The sequence below is a fragment of the Saccopteryx bilineata genome, chromosome 3 (assembly GCF_036850765.1).
Source record: "Saccopteryx bilineata isolate mSacBil1 chromosome 3, mSacBil1_pri_phased_curated, whole genome shotgun sequence".
Lineage (NCBI taxonomy): Eukaryota > Metazoa > Chordata > Mammalia > Chiroptera > Emballonuridae > Saccopteryx > Saccopteryx bilineata.
Window position 1 is genome coordinate 147050152 of NC_089492.1, and position 21539 is coordinate 147071690.

A 21539-nucleotide genomic window follows, 5' to 3' on the forward strand; every position below is an offset into this window, starting at 1 on the left:
TGCCAGGACCTGATCCATGATGAAGACCTAGTCCATGACAAGGCTATGTGTGTAGCTAAACTCAACCTTTACGACAATTGGGCTTGAAAAAAAACTTTTTTTTAAGGATTTTATTTATTGATTTTTAGAGAAAGAGGGAAAGAAGCATAAACGCATATGATTGCTTCTGGTATAGCCTTGACCAGGCAGCCTGGTGTTTTGAGCCAGTAACCTCACCATCCAGGTTGACGCTCCATTCACTGCGGCACCACAGGTCAGGCATAAATGTTGTTCCTGGCTGGATAACTCGGTTGGAGTATTGTCCCAATACAGGAAGGTTGCTGCTTTGATCCCCAGCCAGGGCACAGACAAGAATCAACCATGGAATGCATAAGTAAGTGGAACAACAAATTGATGTTTTTCTCTTTTTCTCTAAAAACAAAACAAACAAACAAATGGCCTCAAGTGCTTTTTGGAAGTAAGCTGGGCATATGTCACAACTAATTTTTAGAAAGTTATTCTGATCTGCTTTCTTAAAGTGCTGAATGGAACAAAGATTTTTTATATTAACAATAATGATGTTTTTCAGTCATATTTTAATAAATAATACCTAGATAATCTTAGGAGCAGGGTCAGAGAGTTAGCAACCAGAGTAGGTTCTGAAAGGGCTGACTCTTTTGATGCCTGCGAATTAGAAACCTGTTGCTAGGTGGCGGAGGGCCTTGATAAACTGGTCCCCTCACCTGCAAATGGACACAGGCCTAATGGCCACTTCCCACGTAATAGCCAGAATGAGATTTGAGGATGAGTCTGTGTTGTTCCCTGTTAAGAATCCTCAGGTGGCTTTTCGTTCCTCCCCAGGTTTAAAAGGCGTCACAGGGCCTCTCACTCCTGTTGACTCACTGCAAGTTCCTCTTTGATTTCATGGGGCTTCAGCCACATCTGCTGTGGACGTGCCCTCTGGCTGAATCTTTCCCCTGCCTGCTGCTCCTTCTGGTTTGGCCTTCAGCTCAGATATCCTGAAGGAGCCTTTCCTCACGCCCTCCCCAGCCAGTCATATACCTCTCTCTCTCTCTTCATTGTACATTTCCTAATGAGGCTTCTCAGCATTTGATGGTGGATGGCACAGTCTGAGCCCATCTCAGGTGCTCAGCGGGTGACTGTCTGAATAACATTAGGGCCAGGCCTCCGCAGCCTCACATGTGCTCCTCCTGGTCTCTCTCCCTATGGACTTTTCCAGAAACAAAATCGCTGCAGCTCCTGTGCTCTTTTTCAGGGGCAGGGGGTCGGAGGGTCTTGCTTAATAGAAAAATCAACTCTCATTTCACATGATGTCAAAGTGATTTCATTACTAGCAAAGTTAGAACATTGAGAGAAGTTATAATTTTGGATTCTATCAACCCCAATATAGCAATGTTAGCCTATTTTATATTCTCTTAACTTTTTCAACTGGAAAGAAAGTCAAAAGCTGACTTTTTAATGTTGAAAACACAGATTTAGCTGCTCCTTGCTGGGGGAGGGCAGTTTTTCCTGATGCTTAGAGGCTCAGGTGGTGGCCCTGAGTGCTTAACTTTTCCCATTGTCCCAGAGCACAGGGCTGTGCTGGCATGCATCTCAGCAGGAGGTTAATTATTATAAAAACTGAAAAAAAGTGGTTCATCTGGAATAAAGTGCTTCCAGGGGCTTGGCGCAAGGTCTGGGTAGCCAGAAAGCTCGCTCCTGTCCTGTGTGGCTGGCCTCAGTTTCCTCTCTGGTCAGTGGGATTCTCAGTTATTCATAGAATTGTGGGGAGAATGAAATGGCATGTAGTAAGTGCTCCAGAATATTAGCTCTTAATACCAATGGTTTCCTCCATTGTTCTGAGCTCAAATTTTGGGTTGTTTTTCCTGGACAAACGGTATTGGAAGGTAAGGTTCTTCTCCCCCTAAACTGTTTCCTAAATTGTACCTTGAACTGTGAGGATGGTACTGTGGGCCAAGCTCCTCTGTTTTTAACCTGTGGGGCAGGGCGGTGGGGTGTCCATCCTGAGTTTGAGTCCTGGCTGTGCTCTTTAGTACTTTGTTTCCTGGTAGCATCCGGACCCACACTTGTCTGGATGGGACAGGGCCTGCCCTGACTGCCCTTGCCCAGCCGCCCCCTTACGTTCACTTGCTGGATTCAGACTTAACTTGGTCCAGGAATAGCTTCCTGTCATGTGCTTCTCTGGAAGGTTAAGAATGAAGGCCAATTCCTGCTCAACTCTCCCATTGAACTGTGCCAACATGGGTGTGGTTTGGTTTTGGTTTTGGTTTTTGAGTGTAAACATCCTAATTATGCCTTCTTGTTTTTACCAGCCAATACCAGTTTTTTTTCAAATGAAGTCTTCTGGCTGTAGTAGATGGAAAATGTGGCTTTGTTTCTTAATCAGCCTCTGAGCACCTGCCAGTTTGCACATGCTTGAAATCTTCGTTCTTGGCGTGCAATTACCCGGTGTGTATGTGCTTGGTGTCTGTGTGCTTGGAGTGCATGTGCCTGCTATGTACCTGCAAGGTGTTCTTGTGCCTGGTTTGCATGTGCCTGTGTATATGTGTCCGTGAACCTGTGCCTGGTGTTTTTGTGCCCAGTGTTTGTGCCTGGTATGCACATGCCCACTGTGCGTGTGCCGGTTGGTGTGTGTGTATGCCCGGTGTTCATGAGCCCAGGCGCTCTCTTGCCCGTATACTTTCTGTTGGTTGCAGGTGTGAGCCAGCTTCCATATGTGCCTGAGGAAGCCCTGACCCTCCCTCTCGCACTCTGGGCATTTGCTGACCCCTGACCAGAAGGGAACCTGTTCCCTCTCTTTACCCCTTCTTTGTTTCAGTCTCCTTACCTCCGGCCTGGCAAGGGTTGGGAATCCTATTAGGATCTTGGGCTGGAGTCCTGAGGGGACCCGCTAACCCCCACTTTGTCCCTCCAAGGAGGCCTGACCTGGCTTTGCTGGAACCATGGCTGTGGAACTTCACATGTGGAAGATTCTTGACTGCAGCCAAGACCCTAGTCTTCCCACTTCAGTGAGACTGCACAGCTGGGTAGCCCCTCCTTCTGGCGGCTGTGTCATTCCCTCTCTCAGTCTCTGCTACACTGCATGACTCGGTGGGCCCGATCTCAGGTCCCGAGTTAGAAAGTGATAAAGAATGGGTGACTGTGTCCTCAACGTGTCAATGAGAAAAACCTACACTTAATTCTAAAGCATTTTATTTCACCTTTTGCCATTTTATCCACTGTCAGTTTGGCTTTCTTCACTCTGTGGTAAAATGAATTATCTGTGAATCTTGGGGTGGCAGGGGTGGGGGGCGAGAAATGGAAAGAAACAGATGTTGACATTATGTTTGGATAAAGTCATATAAGAAAGTTTTTACACCAAAAGCTAAAACCATTTGAGAGACTTACCTTAGAGGAAACCTGTTTCATATCTCAGTGTGTAGGGTTTTTATGGTGTTGTGTTTCTCCTTGTACTCAGTCACTAGTCTTATTCTTTGGGTGTTTCTTAGTCTTTTCAAAGGTGCTCCATAGCATCTGTGGAGCCATCTAAGGCTCCAGCAAGGTGTGGTCACGGGTAGTGCCTGCACTGGCTCCCTCCAGGAGGGGCCCATGCTCAGGACTGTGGTCTCAGGTTGGCACTTGGCAGTCAGCAAATGGGACCGATCCCCTCTGAGGGGGTTTCTAGTTACCTCACGTTCAGAAACAGTAAACACCTCAGACTTTGCCTTAGCTGCAGTCTTGCCTCTGTGAGACACAAGAGAAGAAAGCCTGGTTTATTGCAGAGAAGGGATTGCTTTGTTGTTTTAAGCCTTAGGACTTGTTAAAGATTCTAGTAGACTGGACTCGTGGTTTTAGAAAATGACCATTGTTATAAGTCAGAACAGGCTGTGTTGGTTCAGAATGTTAGAACAGGGACCCAGACTCATTGACAAGGGTTTCCTGTCAGGAGTGACCACTGACCGCATACACAGCCCTCCGGTCCATATTCACAGCTCCCACTGTGACCGCTCCTGCAGATGGGTTTCCACTTGGGTTTCCTACACAGGAAGGGGAGACAGCCTGTAAACCTTTCACAGCGCTGGCACATAATTTGCAGATTTGTGATGAAAACAATGTTCTTTGAAAGTTTAGAGCAAACAAAGAAACAAAAAGAAGCTTATTACGTTATCAGAAAGGGGACCTGGTGGTCCTTTGGATAGGCCAGTTCTTGACTTCATGCAAGAACGATTTCACAACACGAATCCAGGTGATTTTGAGAGTACATGTATTAATCTGGGGACAGTGAAATAAGGAAGGGCCTAGAATAGAAGAAGCAGCAAGAGAGAGACTAGGTGGGGCTGGTTTGGCTCCATAGAAAACTTAAGGGAAAGAAATGAGCCTCCACTGGGAAGTCAGAGGAAAGGGCGCCTTGGAGACTAGTTCAGGGGATTAGCCCTGACCGAGCTGCTGCTGCCCATTTCTCCCCTGGCTGCAAATCTATGGGGACCCTTGAAGTTTAGGAGATGCACACCTGTGGGGGAAGGAGGGAGGAGAGGGAAAGGCACGAGGCATTCCCCACCTGCTTTTACTGCTTCTCTGGGCCTGGAGCTGAACTATAAGTGAGGCCTAGATGTTATTTCTAGGGAGGTGGCCTCCTGTATCATATTGTAAATTGCTTGGCCTCTCTGTTCAGCTTTCTGTCTCAGGTCCTCCATTCCACTTCCCAAGGAGTTTTTCTAGCTTTTTACTATCCTGCTTCAATTAGGATTAGCATTAAGTCTGAAGCATTAGTTTGAAAAAGTGGCCTGACATGTGGTGGCACAGAGGATAAAGTGTTGACCTGGAACACTGAGGTCACCGGTTCAAAACCTTGGGCTTGCCTGGTCCAGGCACGTACAGGAAACAACTAGTACGAGTGGTGCTTGCTACATCTTCCCTCCTTTCTCTCTCTCTCTCTCTCCCTCCCTCTAAAAATTAATAAATCAAATTTAAAAAAGTAACCACTGGCCCTGGCTGGTTGGCTCAGGAGGTAGAAGCGTATGGATGTTTCAGGTTTGATTCCCTGTCAGGGCAACAGGAGAAGTGACCATCTGCTTCTCTTCCCTTCCCTCTCCTCCTCTCCCTTTTTCTTTCTGAAGGCAGTGGCACAGTTGGTTCAAGGGTTTGCCCCGGGTGCTTAAATAGCTCGATTGGTCCGAGCATCAGTCTCAGGTGCTGATGATAGTTCACTTGATTCAAGCATCGGCCCTAGACAGGAGTTGCCAAGTGTTTCCCAGTTGGGGTAGATGCAGGGGTCTGTCTCATTATCTCCCCTCCTCTCAAAAAAATCAAAAAAGATAACCACTTTTGGAGCTGTAGGGAAAACAGCTGTGTTAGGCTTGTTCCCTTGGACTTTGCATGATTAGTATACGAGCATGTGGCAGAAAGATACGTGTGTGTGTGTGTGTGTGTGTGTGTGTGTGGCCTGTATAAGGCTACAGATACTTTTCCTAGAGGTGGATCACTTCTTGGACACTATGAGAAGGGGTTTTCCACTGCCTGTTTGCTCGCCCACCATTGCGAGTATCTAATAAAAGGGAAAACTCAAAGCTTTCTGGCTCTGTAGTACCTCTACTATCTGCCTGAATCCAACGTAAACCTGCCTGGCCTCGACCACCAGCATTACAGTGTAGTGGGCAGGATTCGGATCAGATCGGTATGGAGCCACCAACACCCTTAAGGAGTGGGATAGAGGAGTTCTTGAGCATGTGGTTTTCTTGGCTACCCTGTTGAGAATGTAAGCTGGGTGTTTTTTACAGCCCAGCGAGAATAAACTGAAAGCTCTGTGAGAGGCTGTGTGAGTTCAAGAGCTCCAGTGGAAGCCAGAGACTGAGCAGGAACAGTGGCAGGAGCCAGAACAGTAGCTGCAAGGCTAGTATTCCAGTTTGCTCTAGAAGCTGAATGCTGGCAGCACAGTTAGAGAAACAGCTGTGAGTTCAAGAGCTCCAGTTTCAGTTTCAGGCTGAGAGCCGGCAGCCTCAGCAGCTGAAGCGGTTGCTGAAGCAGGGCTGCATTTGTGCCGGCGGAGTGGCTCTGAGTTGGCGGTAGTAGTTGTTTCCAAATCCTCTGAGGAGAAGGAGGAGGAGGTTTGGACTGAGACTGCCATCAGCAGTCAGAAACCAGCTGATGGTCACCCAGCAGCAGAAAGTGCCTTAGGGGCAGGCACAAACGCCCTCTGCAAGTAGTGGAGCACTCTGTGGTCCAGTCCTATGCCTGGACAAAGTTGACGGTGTTAGGGATAAAATTCAGGCAAAATCTCACCGAGTCTCTGGCAGCTTGGTTGTTGCGGTTGTGAGACATAGGGGTGGATGGTATTGTGCTTCCAGAGCAGAGATACAGAAATTAGCCACATTACCACTTGAGGCAGCATCTTCAGTATTGCCATGACAACCCAAGAAATCATACCCTATTAGAATGGGTGAGGGCTGCCATATGTATGATCTGGCAGGATGCTGGAGACTTGCCAGGGGCTGGGGGTCGATGGCAGTCATATACTGAGTTGCAGTAGGTCCTCTGGGAACTAGGTATGAAGAATGCTGCTTTCAACCTGAGGTCCTGTGGGCCAGATGAGGCAGTATTTACGGCAAGGATGAGGGATCTTATCCTCTAGAACTCCATTGGTCCTTTTTGGGTTAGCAGGGGCTATCTTGAGCCCCTATGTGGGGCAGCCCATCAACACTGTTACCTGGACGGTGTCAGATTTGGGGGAGGTGGAAGCAGCATGGCACCATATTGGTGTACTGGCTGCTCCCTGGGCTGCCCGCCCAACTAGGAGAAGAAATAGGCCGGTAAAGTTTACCTGAACATAGATGTGGGTAGATTGGATTACAGCCAGAGCAGATAAAGAGAAATTAGATGGCAGGTGCAATAGAGTCCTATAAGAGCTTTGGTGGCAGTTTAAGCCAGAACAGAGGTTCCAGACGCTGAAAATGCAGGGAAGGCAGACAGCCCCGGCAACGCCAAGAAAATGGCTGACAATTGCACACCATGGCTGCAAGATTAAGTGGTGGAGACAGTTGAGGGAGAGGAGGATCCCCAAGATCTATTGTTTCAGTTTGAGTAGGGGGATGGCTGAGAGATCTGTCTAATGCAGGCTGGCAGGGGCCCCATGTGAAATTGGCAATCCACTGCTCCCCTTCTTTTTATTTTATTTTATTTTTACTTACTCATTTAAGAGAGGAGAGGGAGAGACAGAAAGAGAGAGAGAGAGAGGAGAGACAGAGAGAGAGAAGGGGGGTGAGCTGGAAGCATCAACTCCCATATGTGCCTTGACCAGGCAAGCCCAGTGTTTCGAACCGGCAACCTCAGCATTTCCAGGTCGTTGCTTTATCCACTGCGCCACGACAGGTCAGGCCACTGCTCCCCTTCTAATATGTAGCAGGTGTTGGCCTTAGTAGATAATATGTTCCTATGGCAACAGGTAAGGGAACAAACCTTGAATGTATTTAACCCCTCTAGGCCCTGTGAGCTTGCTGAGGGTTTGGATGGGGTTTGTGGCAACAGACAAGAGTGCTTATGGAAAGGTGCTGAGGTCTGTTAATAAAGAGCTGTATGGCCAGTGGCCTGTAATGAACCTTCAGCTTTGGTGATTTGCACAGATAGCTGGGCTGTCTATCGTGGACTGATCACTGAAGAGTATAATGAATGGTTAAAGCAGGATCTGTGACAAGATAGGGGCATCGGCTCCCTTGCTTGATGGACACGCTGCTTGTGGACAGAATGAGAGACCGTGATAGGGGCGCGTGCCACCTATGGAGCAACGTCCTGCTCCAGGCAGCTGCTCTCATCTAGTTGCAGAGATGCACCAAGGACACTTTTTTCAATGGACGTGGCCCTGGACTGTACAGGCCCCCCACCTGTGATGGTTGGCCTTGTTGACATTGTGGGGTAGGGAGTTAGAGGTAGGCCTCCAATTGATTCCCTGGGCGGAGTGCTCAGGGAGACATTGTGAAAGGCACCATTATAATTATTGTATACATTTTTGGTATAGCTTGTGCTGTTGCTATAGTTTCTGTTTATGTAATGTACCTTACTCCTCTCACAGGGACCATGTGGAAGGTATCTGTTGCATAGATTGTCAGGGGAGCAACCCTAAAGGGGGGAATGTAGGGAAAATGGCTGTGTTAGGCTTGCTTGCTTGTACTTTGCATGATTAGTATGTGAGCACGTGGCAAAAAGCTGTGTGTGTGTATGTAGCCCGTGTAGGGCTACAAGTACTTTCCCTAGAGGCCGATCGCTTGCCCAGCACGGTGAAGGGTGCTTTTCCTATTTGCTTACAGAGGGAGCTGCCACAAGAAGAGGTTTTCCTCCGCCTGTTTGCTTGCCCGCCTTTGTGAGAATCTAATAAACAGGAATGACCTGAGGCTTTCCGGCTCCGCAGTTCCTTTACTGTCTGCCCAAATCCAAGGTGAACCTGCCTTACAGGAGTCTAGAGATGTATGTTCTCATTCTGGGTGGTTTTTTTGTTTGTTTGTTTGTTTTTTTGTATTTTACTGAAGCTGGAAACGGGGAGAGACAGTCAGACAGACTCCCGCATGCGCCTGACCGGGATCCACCCGGCACGCCCACCAGGGGGGCGATGCTATGCCCACCAGGGGGCGATGCTCTGTGCCTCTGGGGTGTCTCTCTGTTATGACCAGAGCCACTCTAGCTCCTGGGGCAGAGCCAAGGAGCCATCCCCAGCGCCCGGGCCATCTCTGCTCCAATGGAGCCTCGGCTGTGGGAGGGGAAGCGAGAGACAGAGAGGAAGGAGAGAAGGAGCGGTGGAGAAGCAGATGGGCGCTTCTCCTGTGTGTCCTGGCCGGGAATCGAACCCGGGACTTCTGCACGCCAGGCCGACGCTCTACCACTGAGCCAACCGGCCAGGGCCTCATTCTGTTTTTGACGTTAGCCCATTTTGATGTTAGCTTGGAGGATGGGGAGAAAGTCAGTCAGAAGCTTTTTCACCACACAGGTGAGCCGTCCCACCCAAGGCCTGTGGATCAGCCTTTGTGGTTCACATGTCGTCACTCACCACAGACCCAGTGCATTGATTCCTGGGGGAGGTGGAGGCCTCACAGACCTTCCCCCTCAGCACTTGGCACCGAGGATTGGAATAATATAGTTACATTTATCCAGGGAGGGTGGCAAGTCTTGGACAAGGGTGTCAACTGCAGGCTGGACGGTTTCTCTAGCCAAGTGTCCTTATGATTTTAGGACCAACAGGTAGAAGAAAGGTGGAGATCTCTCATGGGAGCCACTCGGAGGGATCCTACTCTTGGTATCTGGTGTACCAACCAGTAAACATAGAGGCCTGACTTTTTCTTTTTACTCTTATGTTTTGTCTTTCTCACCTACCCTTTTTCTTTATACTCAAATATTGTTATAAAATACTTAGATAACATTCATGCTGTCTTGCATCCAAGAACTCACCAGGGCTGACCCTGCTTAGCTTCTGAGATCATGCGAGGTTGGGCGCTCTCTGGGTGTTACGGATTTAGATACCTGACAGTGGGCTCCCAGCGGCCCAAGAAGAAATGTCCGCTCTCCAGGACCCTCACCTCTAAGCCCTTTTGCTGCCTGTGAGCGCCAGTCCCCTATTAGGCATCTTCTCTCGCACAGATTACCGAGAATCACAATGTCACCTCCACCGGTTGCAGCGGGCTGCGAAAAGCTGCTCCTGAGCGTCTGGGCATTTCATCTGAGGGCCAAACAGGGGCCCCACCAAGCCTGTTGGGAAATGCTGGAGCAAGGGTCAGGGTTCTCCTTAGCACAGCACTTCTATGGGCGGAGTTGGGGCTGGAGGTTAGTGGGGCTGGGTTCTGTTGCCTAGGCAGCAGCTCAGTGTACAGCCAGACCCTGTGAGGTTACCATGACCACCTCAAAGAGGTGTGACCCCAGCTTGTGTGAGGACACTGGAGTCTATGGCAAGGGTAAAAAAATAAAAATAAAAAAGAAATAAGGGAGGCAAAATTCAACAGCACTGGGCATTCAGAGGCAGTCTCCCAATCTAAGTTGTAACCAGGGCCGACCCTGCTTTGCTTCCCAGATCAGACCAGATCGGGCTCTATCACAGTGGGATGGCTTTAGATGTCTGTCACCATCCTTCAGTGGCCCAAGAACAAATGTCTGCCCTCCAGGTACCTCATTGCACAGGTCCCTTGATGCTGGGCAAGCCATCCCCCTCGTTAGGTATTTTGCCCAGATTCAGAGTGCGACCTGTCACAGCTTCACATTCTCAGGTTCCCTGGGCTGCAATTAACCCCTCCTGAACATGCTGGCATTTTCTTGGATGCCAAAAGTGGTGCCCAACAAGCAATATCATGGAAGCTGGAGCGAGGGTCAAGTGAATTCTTAGCACAACAGCTTAAAGTGTGAGGGAGGGGCCTGGGGCAAATGCGTCTAGGTTCAGCTGCCTATGGGCAGCTTGATGCAAATCCATGCCTTAGAGCAGGGCTAGTCAACCTTTTTATACCTACAGCCCACTTTTGTATCTCTGTTAGTAGTAAAATTTTCTAACTGCCCACCAGTTCCACAGTAATGGTGATTTATAAAGTAGGGAAGTAACTTTACTTTATAAAATTTATAAAGCAGTTACAGCAAGTTAAAGCATATAATAATAATTACTTACCAAGTACTTTATGTTGGATTTTTGCTAAGTTTGGCAGAATAAATCTTTATAAAACAACTTACTATATTTAAATCTCTCCTTTTATTTATACTTTGGTTGCTCTGCTACCACCCACCATGAAAACTGGAACGCCCACTAGTGGGTGGTAGGGACCAGGTTGACTACCACTGCCTTAGAGAGTGATCTTAACTACCCAGAAATTTTGTGAACCTGGCATGTGTGAGTGCACGCAAGCCTGTGGTGAGGGCAAAGAATGAGGGAAGCAAAATATTACAGCACACCTCATCGGCATGTTCTCAAATGTATTCCAAGGGGGCTCATTATAAATAAGAAAGGACATTTCTATCACTCGGGAAATTTCAAGGGTTTTAGGAGCTTTATGCCAGGAACTGGGGTCAAAAAACAAATATACACATTTTTATTACACCACAATCTGTGTATATCACATGGAGGAGAATTGATGACTTTACTATATTGAGTTTTTCAATTTATGAACACAGTATATCTCCATTTATTTACTGTATATCCCCATGTATATGACTCACCATTTTTCAAAAAATTTGGAGTCTAAAAACTGAGTGTGTCTTATACAGTGGTTGTAGATTTTTTTACTTGCATTCACACCTTTTCATGCTTGTTTTTGTGCTCACTGTAGATTTTTTAACTTGAATTTCCCGCTTTTTCAAGCTTGTCCTTGTGCTCACTGTTGCGCACTTGTTACCGGTACATTACGGTAGGTTACATTTTGCCATGTTTTGCCCAGAAATGGATCAGAAAAGATTTTTGTACAGTGTTAAATTCAAGTTAAAAGTGATGCAGAGTCAAAAGTGAATGGAAATTGTGCTGTTGAACATAAGTTTGGTCCTCCTCCAACTGAGAAATCAATCTGAGTCTGGCTACGAGGAAGAAGAAATCCTACTGAAAAGGCCACATCAGAAGATGGCCAGGGCCATGGCCAGTTGGCTCGGTGGTAGAGCGTCGGCCTGGTGTGCAGAGGTCCCGGGTTCGATTCCCGGCCAGGGCACACAGGAGAAGCACCCATCTGCTTCTCCACCCCTCCCCCTCTCCTTGCTCTCTTTCTCCCTCTTCCCCTCCCGCAGCCGAGGCTCCATTGGAGCAAAAGATGGCCCGGGCGCTGGGGATGGCTCCTTGGCCTCAGCCCCAGGCGCTAGAGTGGCTCTGTTCTCGACAGAGCGATGCCCCAGATGGGCAGAGCATCGCCCCCTGGTGGGTGTGACGGGTGGATCCTGGTCGGGCGAATGCGGGAGTCTGCCTGACTGCCTCCCCGTTTCCAGCTTCAGAAAAATACAAAAAAAAAAAAAAAAAAAGAAAGAAGATGGCCAGGGAAGCAAGTCAGCAAAATGGCCTGATTTAGAGAGAGAATTGAAGATACGGATTGAAGAGCAAAGGACAATTGGAATTTCTGTGTCCACAAAAATGGTTCAGTATGAGGCAAGAAGAATTGCTGATGAAAGAGAAGTTACTGATTTCAAAGGAGGACAAAATTGGTGCTTCAGGTTCATGAAACGGAATGGACTAAGCATGCGTACACGCACCAGACTTGCCCAAAAGATGCCTGAAAGCTGTGAGTAGAAGGTCCTTGAATGGCTTTGTTTTGTCATTCAATGTGGGAAGATACATCAGTTTGAGTTGGGACAGATTGCAAATATGAACAAAGTCTCCCTTCAATTTGATGTCCCAAGTACCAGAACTATTGATAAGAAGGGAGTGAAAACTGTAACTGTAAAGACAAGTGGACATGAAAAGAGCCATTATACAGTTGTTCTAGCTTGTTGTGCTGATAGAACCAGCTGCCTCCTTTGCTGATTTTCAAACACAAAACAATGTCAAAAGAAGACATTCCTAGAGCAGTGATTGTCCACGTTCATGACAAGGGTTGGATGGATCAGGATTGGATGAAGATATGGTTTGAGAAAGTTTGGAGAAGGAGACCAGGTGGGTTCGTATGCAAACCTGCACTAATTGTGCTTGATCTGTTCAGGGCACACATAAAAAAAACAGAGAAGATTGCTGCAGAGCAAAAAACAAAACTTGCCATCCTACCTGGAGGCTTGACATCCCAGCTCCAACCATTTGATATCAGCATTAACAAACCCTTCAAAGCTGCCCTGAGAGAAGAATGGAACCAGTGGATGAAGTCTTCTGGGGACAATTTGACACCATCAGGAAGAGCAAAGAAACCAACTATAGGAGAATTTTTTACCTGGGTGAAAAGACACTGGGATAATATCAAGATTGAGATCGTTGTCAAGTCACTTAAGAAGTATGTCGTTTCAGATGCCATAGATGGAATTGAGAACTAGGTAATATAGGAAGACAGTGATTCGTCATCAGACACAGATGAGGACAAGCTAATGGATGGAAGTTTTGACAGTGATGAGGAGTTGTATAAATTTTATGATGAATTAAACTTGAGTTCAATAACTGTATGTAATAAACTTTTTTTTCAAATTTCTGGCCCCCAAATTAAGGTGCATCTTATACGTGGGAGCATCTTATACATGAGGAAATACGGTAGATCTTATTTCATTTCTCCTATAAGTGCTTTGAAGATTTCAGGATGAGTTCTGTGTGTGCTTTGTTAAATCAATACCTAATTGTTTTATTATTTGTGAGTGACTGTAAATGGTATTGGCGTATTCAACTTTGATGTCTTATCTATTTATTGCTTAGTATATAGAAGTTAAGTAATTTTTGTTTGTTTATCTTGTATCCTGTGACCTTGATGAAATTATTTATTAGTTCTAAGGAATATTATTTTTGTCAATTCTGTGGAGTTTTCTGTGCAGATAATCTACAGTGACTTTTATTTTTATTTCTATTTCTTTTCTTTTTATTGTTTCCAATGCTTTAAGCTTTTCTTGCTTTATTGCATTGGGTAGAACTTTCAGCACTATGTTCCCCTAATTAAAGGGGGAAAGAATTTAGTTTTTCATCATAATATATGATGGCAGCTGTTGGTATGTGTAGATGCACTTTATCAAGTTGAAGAAGTTCTAATTTATTCCTATTTTTCTTAGAGTCTTCTTCCTAAATCATGAATGTTGAATTTTGTTTTATAACCAATATGGTCATGGTTTCTTTTTTCTTTAGCCTGTATAATATAGTGGATGACACTGATTGATTTTCAGATATTAAAACAACTTTGTATACATGGAATAAATTCCACTTAGTCTTGACATACAGTTCTTCTTGTATGTTGCCATATTCTATTTTCTAATGATTTGTTAAGGATTTATTTTTTAGATAGATAGAGAGAGAGAGGCAGGGAAGGAGAGTGAGAGTGAGAGGCATCAAATCATAGTTGCTTTCACTTGAGTTGTGCATTGAGCTTCTCTTATGTGCTTTGACCGGAGCTGTGCCAGTGTCCCCTTGTTCGACCACTGACTTGGGCTCAAGCTGGTGAGCTTTGGGATCATGTGGATGATTCCCCACTCAAGCCAGCGACCCTGTGCTGAGGAGCCTGTTCTCAGAGCCAGTGGCCTTGGGGTTTTAAACTGCTGGCCTCAGCATTCTGGGTCAACACTTTATTCACTGTACCCCCACTGATCAGACAAGGATTTTTTTTTCTTCTTTGCATCAGTAATCATGAAGGATGTTGATCTGTAGTTTTCTTTGCCTGTACTGTGTTTGTGTAGTTTTAGTATCAGGTCAAACTAGCTTTATAAAATATATTGGGAAAAGACCTCCTCTTTTTGTTTCTAGAAGAGATTTTGTGGAATTTATATTAATTCTTCTTTTTGTGTAATTCTCCAATGAAACCTTTTGACCTGGAAATTTGTTTTTGGGAGTTCTTTAAATTATGAATTAAATTTCCTTAATAGCTACTGGGCTATTCAAATGATCGATTTCATACTTGGTGAGTTGTGGTGCTTTGTGTATTTTGAGGAATTAGTCCATTTCTTTGTTGTCAAGTTTATGTTTAGAGTTGTTCATGGTATCTAATTATTATTCTTTTGAAGTCTACAGAGTATATATATTGATATTCCCTGTTTCACTCTCAATATTAGTATTTTGTGTCTTCTATTTTTTTATCTGTTTCATTAGTGATTTATTGATCTTTTCAAACAACCAGCTCTTTATTTCATTGAGTTTTTCTATTTGTGTCTTTTTAATTTCATTTCTTACATTTTTTTCTCTCATCTGCTTACTTTGGGTTTGTTTTGCTCATCTTTCCTCGTGTCCTGAGTTTAGATTACAGAATACATTTTCTTCTCGGCACTGGGTTAACTGTGTCCCACAAAGTTTGATTCAGTTCAGCGTTTTGTTTTGTTTTGTTTTTCATTTCCCTTGAGACTTCCTCTTTGAGCTGTAGATTATTTAGAAGTTTAGTTTGCTGAGATTTGGAGAATTTTCTGTTACCTTTCTGTTATTAAGTTCTTATTATTTTCATTGTGGTAAAAAACACAAAATGTATGATTTCAATTCTTTTAAGTTTGTTGAAATGTGCTTTATGTCCCAGAAGTAGTTTATCGTGGTTTATATTTCATTATCATTTAGAAAGAATGTGTATTCTACTGTTGTTGGACTGAATGTCCCAACTGTCCATGTGGCCCTCTGATACCACAGTGTAACTGTTGACGCTTCTTTCAAGCCTGGTAAGAGTGAGGTCCAGGCTCCTCACTGTACCTTTGCCGGCCTTGGTGGGGATGGGGCCATAGGTGTTTTGCCGGGAGGACAGCATTTATTGTCTGGAAGTCTTTTGTCTTGTTGAGCTGCCCCCTTCCTGGTCTAGTGAGAACAGACTTGTTTTTTGTTTGTTTGCTTGCTTGCTTGCTTGCTTGTTAGTAAGATTTTTGGGTTTTGCCCATTACCATTTCCATATTGGGACGCCAGGGGAAAGGGGAACCCAGGGAAATTATCTTTATGGTGTTCTTGGCTTCTGAGGTTCTTAGTCAGTCTGCCTTCTCTCTATTTGTTAGGGTTTTTTAAAAAGTGTTTGTTTTATATATAATGTCCGATGTTTTTGTGGGAGGAACTGGGAAAAATACATCTGTTTTCTTTGTCCTCTGTTACTTAGGAAGGACAAACTATTCTCTTTTTTTTTTTTTGTATTTTTCTGAAGCTGGAAACAGGGAGAGACAGTCAGACAGACTCCCACATGCGCCCGACCGGGATCCACCCAGCACGCCCACCAGGGGCGACGCTCTGCCCACCAGGGGGCGATGCTCTGCCCCTCCGGGGCGTCGTTCTGTTGTGACCAGAGCCACTTTAGCGCCTGGGGCAGAGGCCAAGGAGCCATCCCCAGCGCCTGAGACAGAGAGGAGGGGGGGTAGAGAAGCAAATGGGCGCTTCTCCTATGTGCCCTGGCCGGGAATCGAACCCGGGTCGCCCGCACGCCAGGCCGACACTCTACCGCTGAGCCAACCGGCCAGGGCCAAACTATTCTTGCTAAGGTGTCCAGTCTTCTAGAGATAGTCACATTTTATTTTTATTTTTTCTATTTTTATTTATTTATTTATTTATTTATTTTTAAAGATTTTATTTATTCATTATAGAGAAGGGATAGAGAGAGAGAGAGAAGGGGGGAGGAGCAGGAAGCATCAACTCCCATCTGTACCTTGACCAGGCAAGCCCAGGGTTTTGAACCGGCAACCTCAGCGTTTCCAGGTTGACACTTTATCCACTGCGCCACCACAGGTCAAGCCGAGATAGTCACATTTTAAAAACAAGTATTTTTTTCTTTAAAAGAATGATATTTTAGCCCTGGCCAGTTAACTCTATTGGTTAGAGTGTCGTCCTGAAACACCAAGGTGGCAGGTTTGATCCCTGGTCAGGGCACATACAGGAAGCAACCAATGAATGCACAGCGTAGTTGGAACTGCAAGTGAATGGTTGGTTCTCCGTCTCTCCCTCTCTCTCTGTCTCTCTAAGGTTGATCAACTTAAAATAAAGAAAAAATAGGGTCATCGGACCTTCCAGAGTGCTATAATCAGATGATTGAATTCATTGTCTAGAGCAGGGGATGAATTTAGTTATTGGTGAGATGGGGGATATGTGTTTGAGGATGGTTGTGGAGAAAATAAACTTGGAGTCTGAGAGTTGTTCCTGGGTCTTGGGAAAGCCTTGTCTGGCCCTCGAGGAGAGCCAGTCTCAGACATTCAGTGGGGTAGCTGCTGCAGGACCTTGGCCAGAAAGTATTCCTCCAGTGCCTTTCTCTGACACTTGGTGTGCTGCCAAAGGAGAAAGAGAAGGGAAGCCCTTGGCTAAGGAAACATATATTCCAGTTTCACTGCAAGGGACTGAATAGTAAGGCATAATTGGTTCCATATGGTTGGCATTGATGGTTCATGCATGACTAGTGGCACCTTTGAAATAAGACAGATGGGTGTTTCACGTTATGAAATAGTAACTGCCATTTTTGCGTGACAAGCGCTGTGCACAGTGTTTTGTGTGCAGTCTTCTGCTCTCACCTGAGACAAGTAGGTGTCACCTGTCTGACTATAATGAGGAGACTGAAAGTCAGATGAACAGGTGGCTGTACAAGGTCCTCGGTCTCAGTGGGGCTGAGCTGGGGCTACACCTCGCCCCTCTGCCCCCAAGTTCTTGTACTCACACATTCCCAGGCTAGCTGCATTCCAACCTGGGTCTTCTGCATGGGGAATCTTGGGCCGGACCCTCAGGAGCACTGTAATCAAGGTGATTCGATTTATTCTGTAGAGCAGGATATCTGGTCCTGGTGACATGTGAGAGTCACTAGAAGAGATTTCCTAAAATCCTGATACCCAGCTGTACCCCTGGCTAATGAACTCCAGCTGTGGGTGAAGCCCAGGCTTCCGAGCTTTGAAACCTTCCCTGGAGACACTGGTGTTCTGTTGGTTTGAGAGCGTGGTAGAGTGTGGAGGTGGGTGTTGATCAAGTTCTAGAACTCTGCTCTGGTTGTGTTGGTGCCCCTATGGAAAGAATGGGGCTGCGGCCTGCTTGGGTGCTTTTTCTGCAACATAATTCTACGAAGAAAACGTCAAATGCTCATCAAAATGGGGGTCTAGGCTGAAAGTTATGATAAGGGACTGCCTAAAGCCTTTGGGAGCCTTTGGGGCTCCCACTGCTGAAATGTATGCACGAGGCCCAAGGAGAAACCCAGGTGAGACTTTGCTCTCTTTTTTGAGCTAGTGTGTGTCTACTTGGGAATTGGGAGAGCACCCCCAGATCCATACTTCCTCTGCCTGTGCACTCACTCCCCGGGAGCTATTTCTGCAAAGAGTCGTTGTTTATCTGAAATGCAGACGAGACTGGGGCATCCTGATTTTTATCTGGCTGCCCTGAGCCTGCTGGGGCTTGTGTGGAGACTTCTGATGCCGGGACCGTGTTTTATCTCCAGCTCACTGCCGCACTGTGCAGATCTTAGCAGCTCTCACGGGCAGCCCCCACCTGACAGCTGTGACCCCACAGGCACATGCAGCCCACCATTCCTTTCCCACTAACTCTAGGTGGCTGAGTGCAGTCACTTCAGAAGTTGTTTGCCGTTTACTACTTGGTCATGGGATTTCAGGATAAAGTTATTTTTTTGTTTTCAAGTTTCTTCCCGTTCATTATTGTTTCTGCTCTTTATCGGTGGAGAATTCTTGGCTTCCGTGTAAAGTGAAACAATACTACAAGAAACTTTCTGTTTGTTCTGGGTTTGGCTTCAGTGATCTGGGTGGGGGAGAGTCCTTAAACTGTGACAGAGAAGTGGCCTAGGGACAGGATGCAATAGCAAATATGGGCCAGAATGAAGGGCACCAGTCCAGGCGCGTCCTCTCTCCTGGGGGTAGGAGTGGGGACATAAACTGTACTCTGGAGGCTATAGCCTTACTGTAAACCATGTTTCCACTCCAGAAGGGACCTCTTCTTCACTGCAGGGGCAGCTGGATTGCAACATCTGGCAGGCAGTGGGCTCCGGGAGCACTGGGCAGCGCCTACCTCCAGGTCATCTTCCGCTTCCTGCCCACATATGCTCCACGGGCGGAAGCAGCGAAACCTCGGGAATTCAAGGACACTCCTTCCTCACCCTGCGGGACCCACTCTTTCCCGCCCCAGCCTGCTGATGTTGGAGCTGAGTTCAACTACTGGGCTCATGTCCCTGCCCATCTGGGAACAGGCAGAAAGAGCAGGGCAGAGGTCCCACAGGCTGGTGCTTCAGTGCCGCCCTTCTCCCCCCACTCCCTAGATGTTAACATAAAGCAGGCTGAGGGCACCTACACCTGAGGGCAGGGGAACCTGCTGGGCTGCCAGCCAGCGCTCTCCAGCTGCCCAGTCCTCCAGGGCCAGGAGGGATTTTAGTGCAGCCACTGCATCTGCTACTCTGGGACCCACGGGTTCAGCAGCTGCCGCTTCTTGTATTCTCCCTGAGATCCAAGTCCTCAGGAGAACCTAAGGAGCTCATGCTGGGTGAGAGTGTAGATGCCAGACCTAGAGCTGTCTCTCAGAGTCCAGAGCCCTTTGGTCACAGGCTAGAAGTCTATTTTTTTTCCTCTCATTTGTGGCTGGCAGCTGTCCTGCTCCAGTGTTGCCGTTCCCTGTGCCTTGTCTAAAACAAACCTCCTTGGTGACACCACACTATCTCCCACATCAGCCAGGACCTGCACAGTGTGCTGGGAGGGCGACCTGTATGTCCCATCACTTCCATCCACCGAGGACGTATCATCCTGGTCAGGGATCAAGCAGGTTAAAGTACTTTCCCTGAGGGCACCTCTCAGTGTGAATGACAAGGGGGTCAAAATGCAAAGCTATAGGCCAACCACCAGCCAACACTGCCCCAACCCACCTGCCAGCATGCGTGCTCAGCAGACATTCATGGATTTGGGATATGAGAGTTCATCACTACGAATAGTTTCTTTACCAGCAGCCTCTAATTGACCAGTGTTGAGTCTAACAGACCAAGTTCCTAAACATCTGACACACTGTGGCTGTTGGTGGTTGGTGGAAGTGCTGCTGCTTCAGAGGCAGTCCCAGCACAGTCCCCGAGCAGTGTCGTTGCCTGGACCACCTTTCTTCCCAGGCACACCGTTCTGAACACCACCCACTTCACTCCCAATTATTGCACAGACGTTCCCTGTATGTCAGCTCCATTCCATGCACAATGCTGATTCAGAGGATGCCACCTCCAGCTTTCAGGAAAGCTACAAATCTGTTCAGAAGAACAAGGCAAAGCCAAGTGAAACAGTGGGTAGTATATGTAACTGATTTTTTTGTTGTATGAATAAACATTTGCTACTCATGCCACATGGGCGGAAGGAATGTGATGGAGATGCAATCTGTCTTTAAGAAGCTGGCGTCGGAATTTGGTCAAGGGCTCAGAGATGAGTGGGAACCCAAAAGAACGAGGCAGGGCGCTCTGTCATGTTACTCCAGGACTGGATGGGCATGGTCCCTTAGAGTTGGCCTCCAGCTACTGGAAGACCTGAACAGCTGCCATTGGACCTGGAGGGATGCCCCTTATCCAAGGTTGCTTCTAAGTTAAAGTTTCTACTTTATCTGCTATTCAGGTCACACAAGGAAACACCCTTGGCAGAAGGTGAGAGGGGAAAGGGGAAGGTCTCTTGTGAATGCCAGAGGCAGCCCACTTTTCCACGTGCTTTGTAGAAAGGAGCAAATTCTCACAGAGTCTCTGATGGTGGGTTTTCGTGCATTTTGCACACTGACTAAACGTTATCAGCACAATGGCGGCTGTCACCAAATTTGTTCTTGTCACCTTGAAGATGAGTTAACAAGAACAAGTTAATGAAAATGGAAAGTTGTTAGATTTTTGGTCTGACCTCCTCCTACTTTACTCCCCCTGAAGTAATGTTAAGGTATTCCTCTGCTGGAAGGAAAAGTAAGGGGGAGGGCTACCTACAATTGAAGTAGTCCGAACAGTGAAGAAATGGCAGTTTAAGATGAAATTCCTAATCAATCATTGCCCTTGGTTCCAAAACTTTAGAATTGACTTTCGTTTTCCTTTTTTTCATATGATCCATACTCATTCAACTCTCAAGGACCCTTCACACAGGTGACCATGTGGACAGTAACCCCCCACACACACACACACACATACATGGAACTCCAGTGTGAACTTCACCAACCCTGCAGATCAGCAGTTCTCATGGACTCCGCCATGGCAGGTTTTTTACTGATTAATAATAAGAAGAGAAAACAATGGCAAACAATAACTATGCACTTACTATGACCCAGACATAGCAATAACTTCTTTTATTTCTAATGGCAGCCCTGGGGGGCCCAGTTATTCCATCCCTACCTTCACTATGACCAGACGACCTGAAGCAGCCTCACACCCTGTATTCTCAAGCAGCAACCAGGATAGAGCTGCCAAATGACCATTCCTGAGAATTCCCCTGTACTCTTAGAACACATCCCTCTTCAGGGTTTGGGTCAGACTGACCTGTCTTGTGTGAGATTGTGACAGTGGAGAGAAGGCTGATGTGGTCAGCCCTTCTTCTCTCTCCTGCAACCTTGCCTCTTTTTGACTATTCTCGAAGTTAGATCTTCAGGGTCTTCCCAGCGGGTTTTCCGCTTCCTGGTCTCCTCCTTCCTGGGCCCTGATCCAGCACAGCTCTGACTTCCTCCCCACCTGCAAAAAACTTTTAGGAGTCATGCCTCTGCCACGACTCAGGGCTCACAGCAGCACCATCTGACAGCTGAATTGGTATTCCCCACCTGAGGACCTCTTCTTTCTCTCCATTGTCCTGCCACATCTGGCCCTTGGAACCCCTCATTCATGCCTTTGCTTATTCAACACTTATAGTTTGAGCCCCTGCTTAAACTGGGTGTGGTGTGTGAGAGAAAGTTCATAGGGCTTTCAGTGGGTCCAGCAGGGAGAAGGAACTGAATGGTGATCACAGGTGTTACAAAGGGGGGGTGCTCAGCACCCCCTTGGGAGGGTTGGCAAATCTGGGATGGAGAGGGATCTGAGAAGCCTCCCCCCAGTTAGCCA

At 46.7% G+C, this 21539-nt stretch overlaps 1 protein-coding gene across 3 annotated transcripts in view; it reads left to right on the top strand.

Annotated features, from left to right (window-relative positions):
- MERTK (MER proto-oncogene, tyrosine kinase) overlaps positions 1-21539 on the top strand; it is a 128212-nt gene that overhangs the window by 2526 nt on the left and 104147 nt on the right. Inside the window, exon 2 of one of the 3 annotated variants that reach the window (XM_066267665.1) lies at positions 8277-8404. The exons of 1 other annotated variant lie outside the window; for it this stretch is intronic. In XM_066267665.1, the coding sequence (XP_066123762.1) occupies positions 8277-8404 (128 nt within the window). Of the gene's footprint in view, positions 1-1773; positions 1887-8276; positions 8405-21539 lie in introns of those variants that run through there. One more of the 3 variants, XM_066267667.1, reaches the window with a different exon arrangement.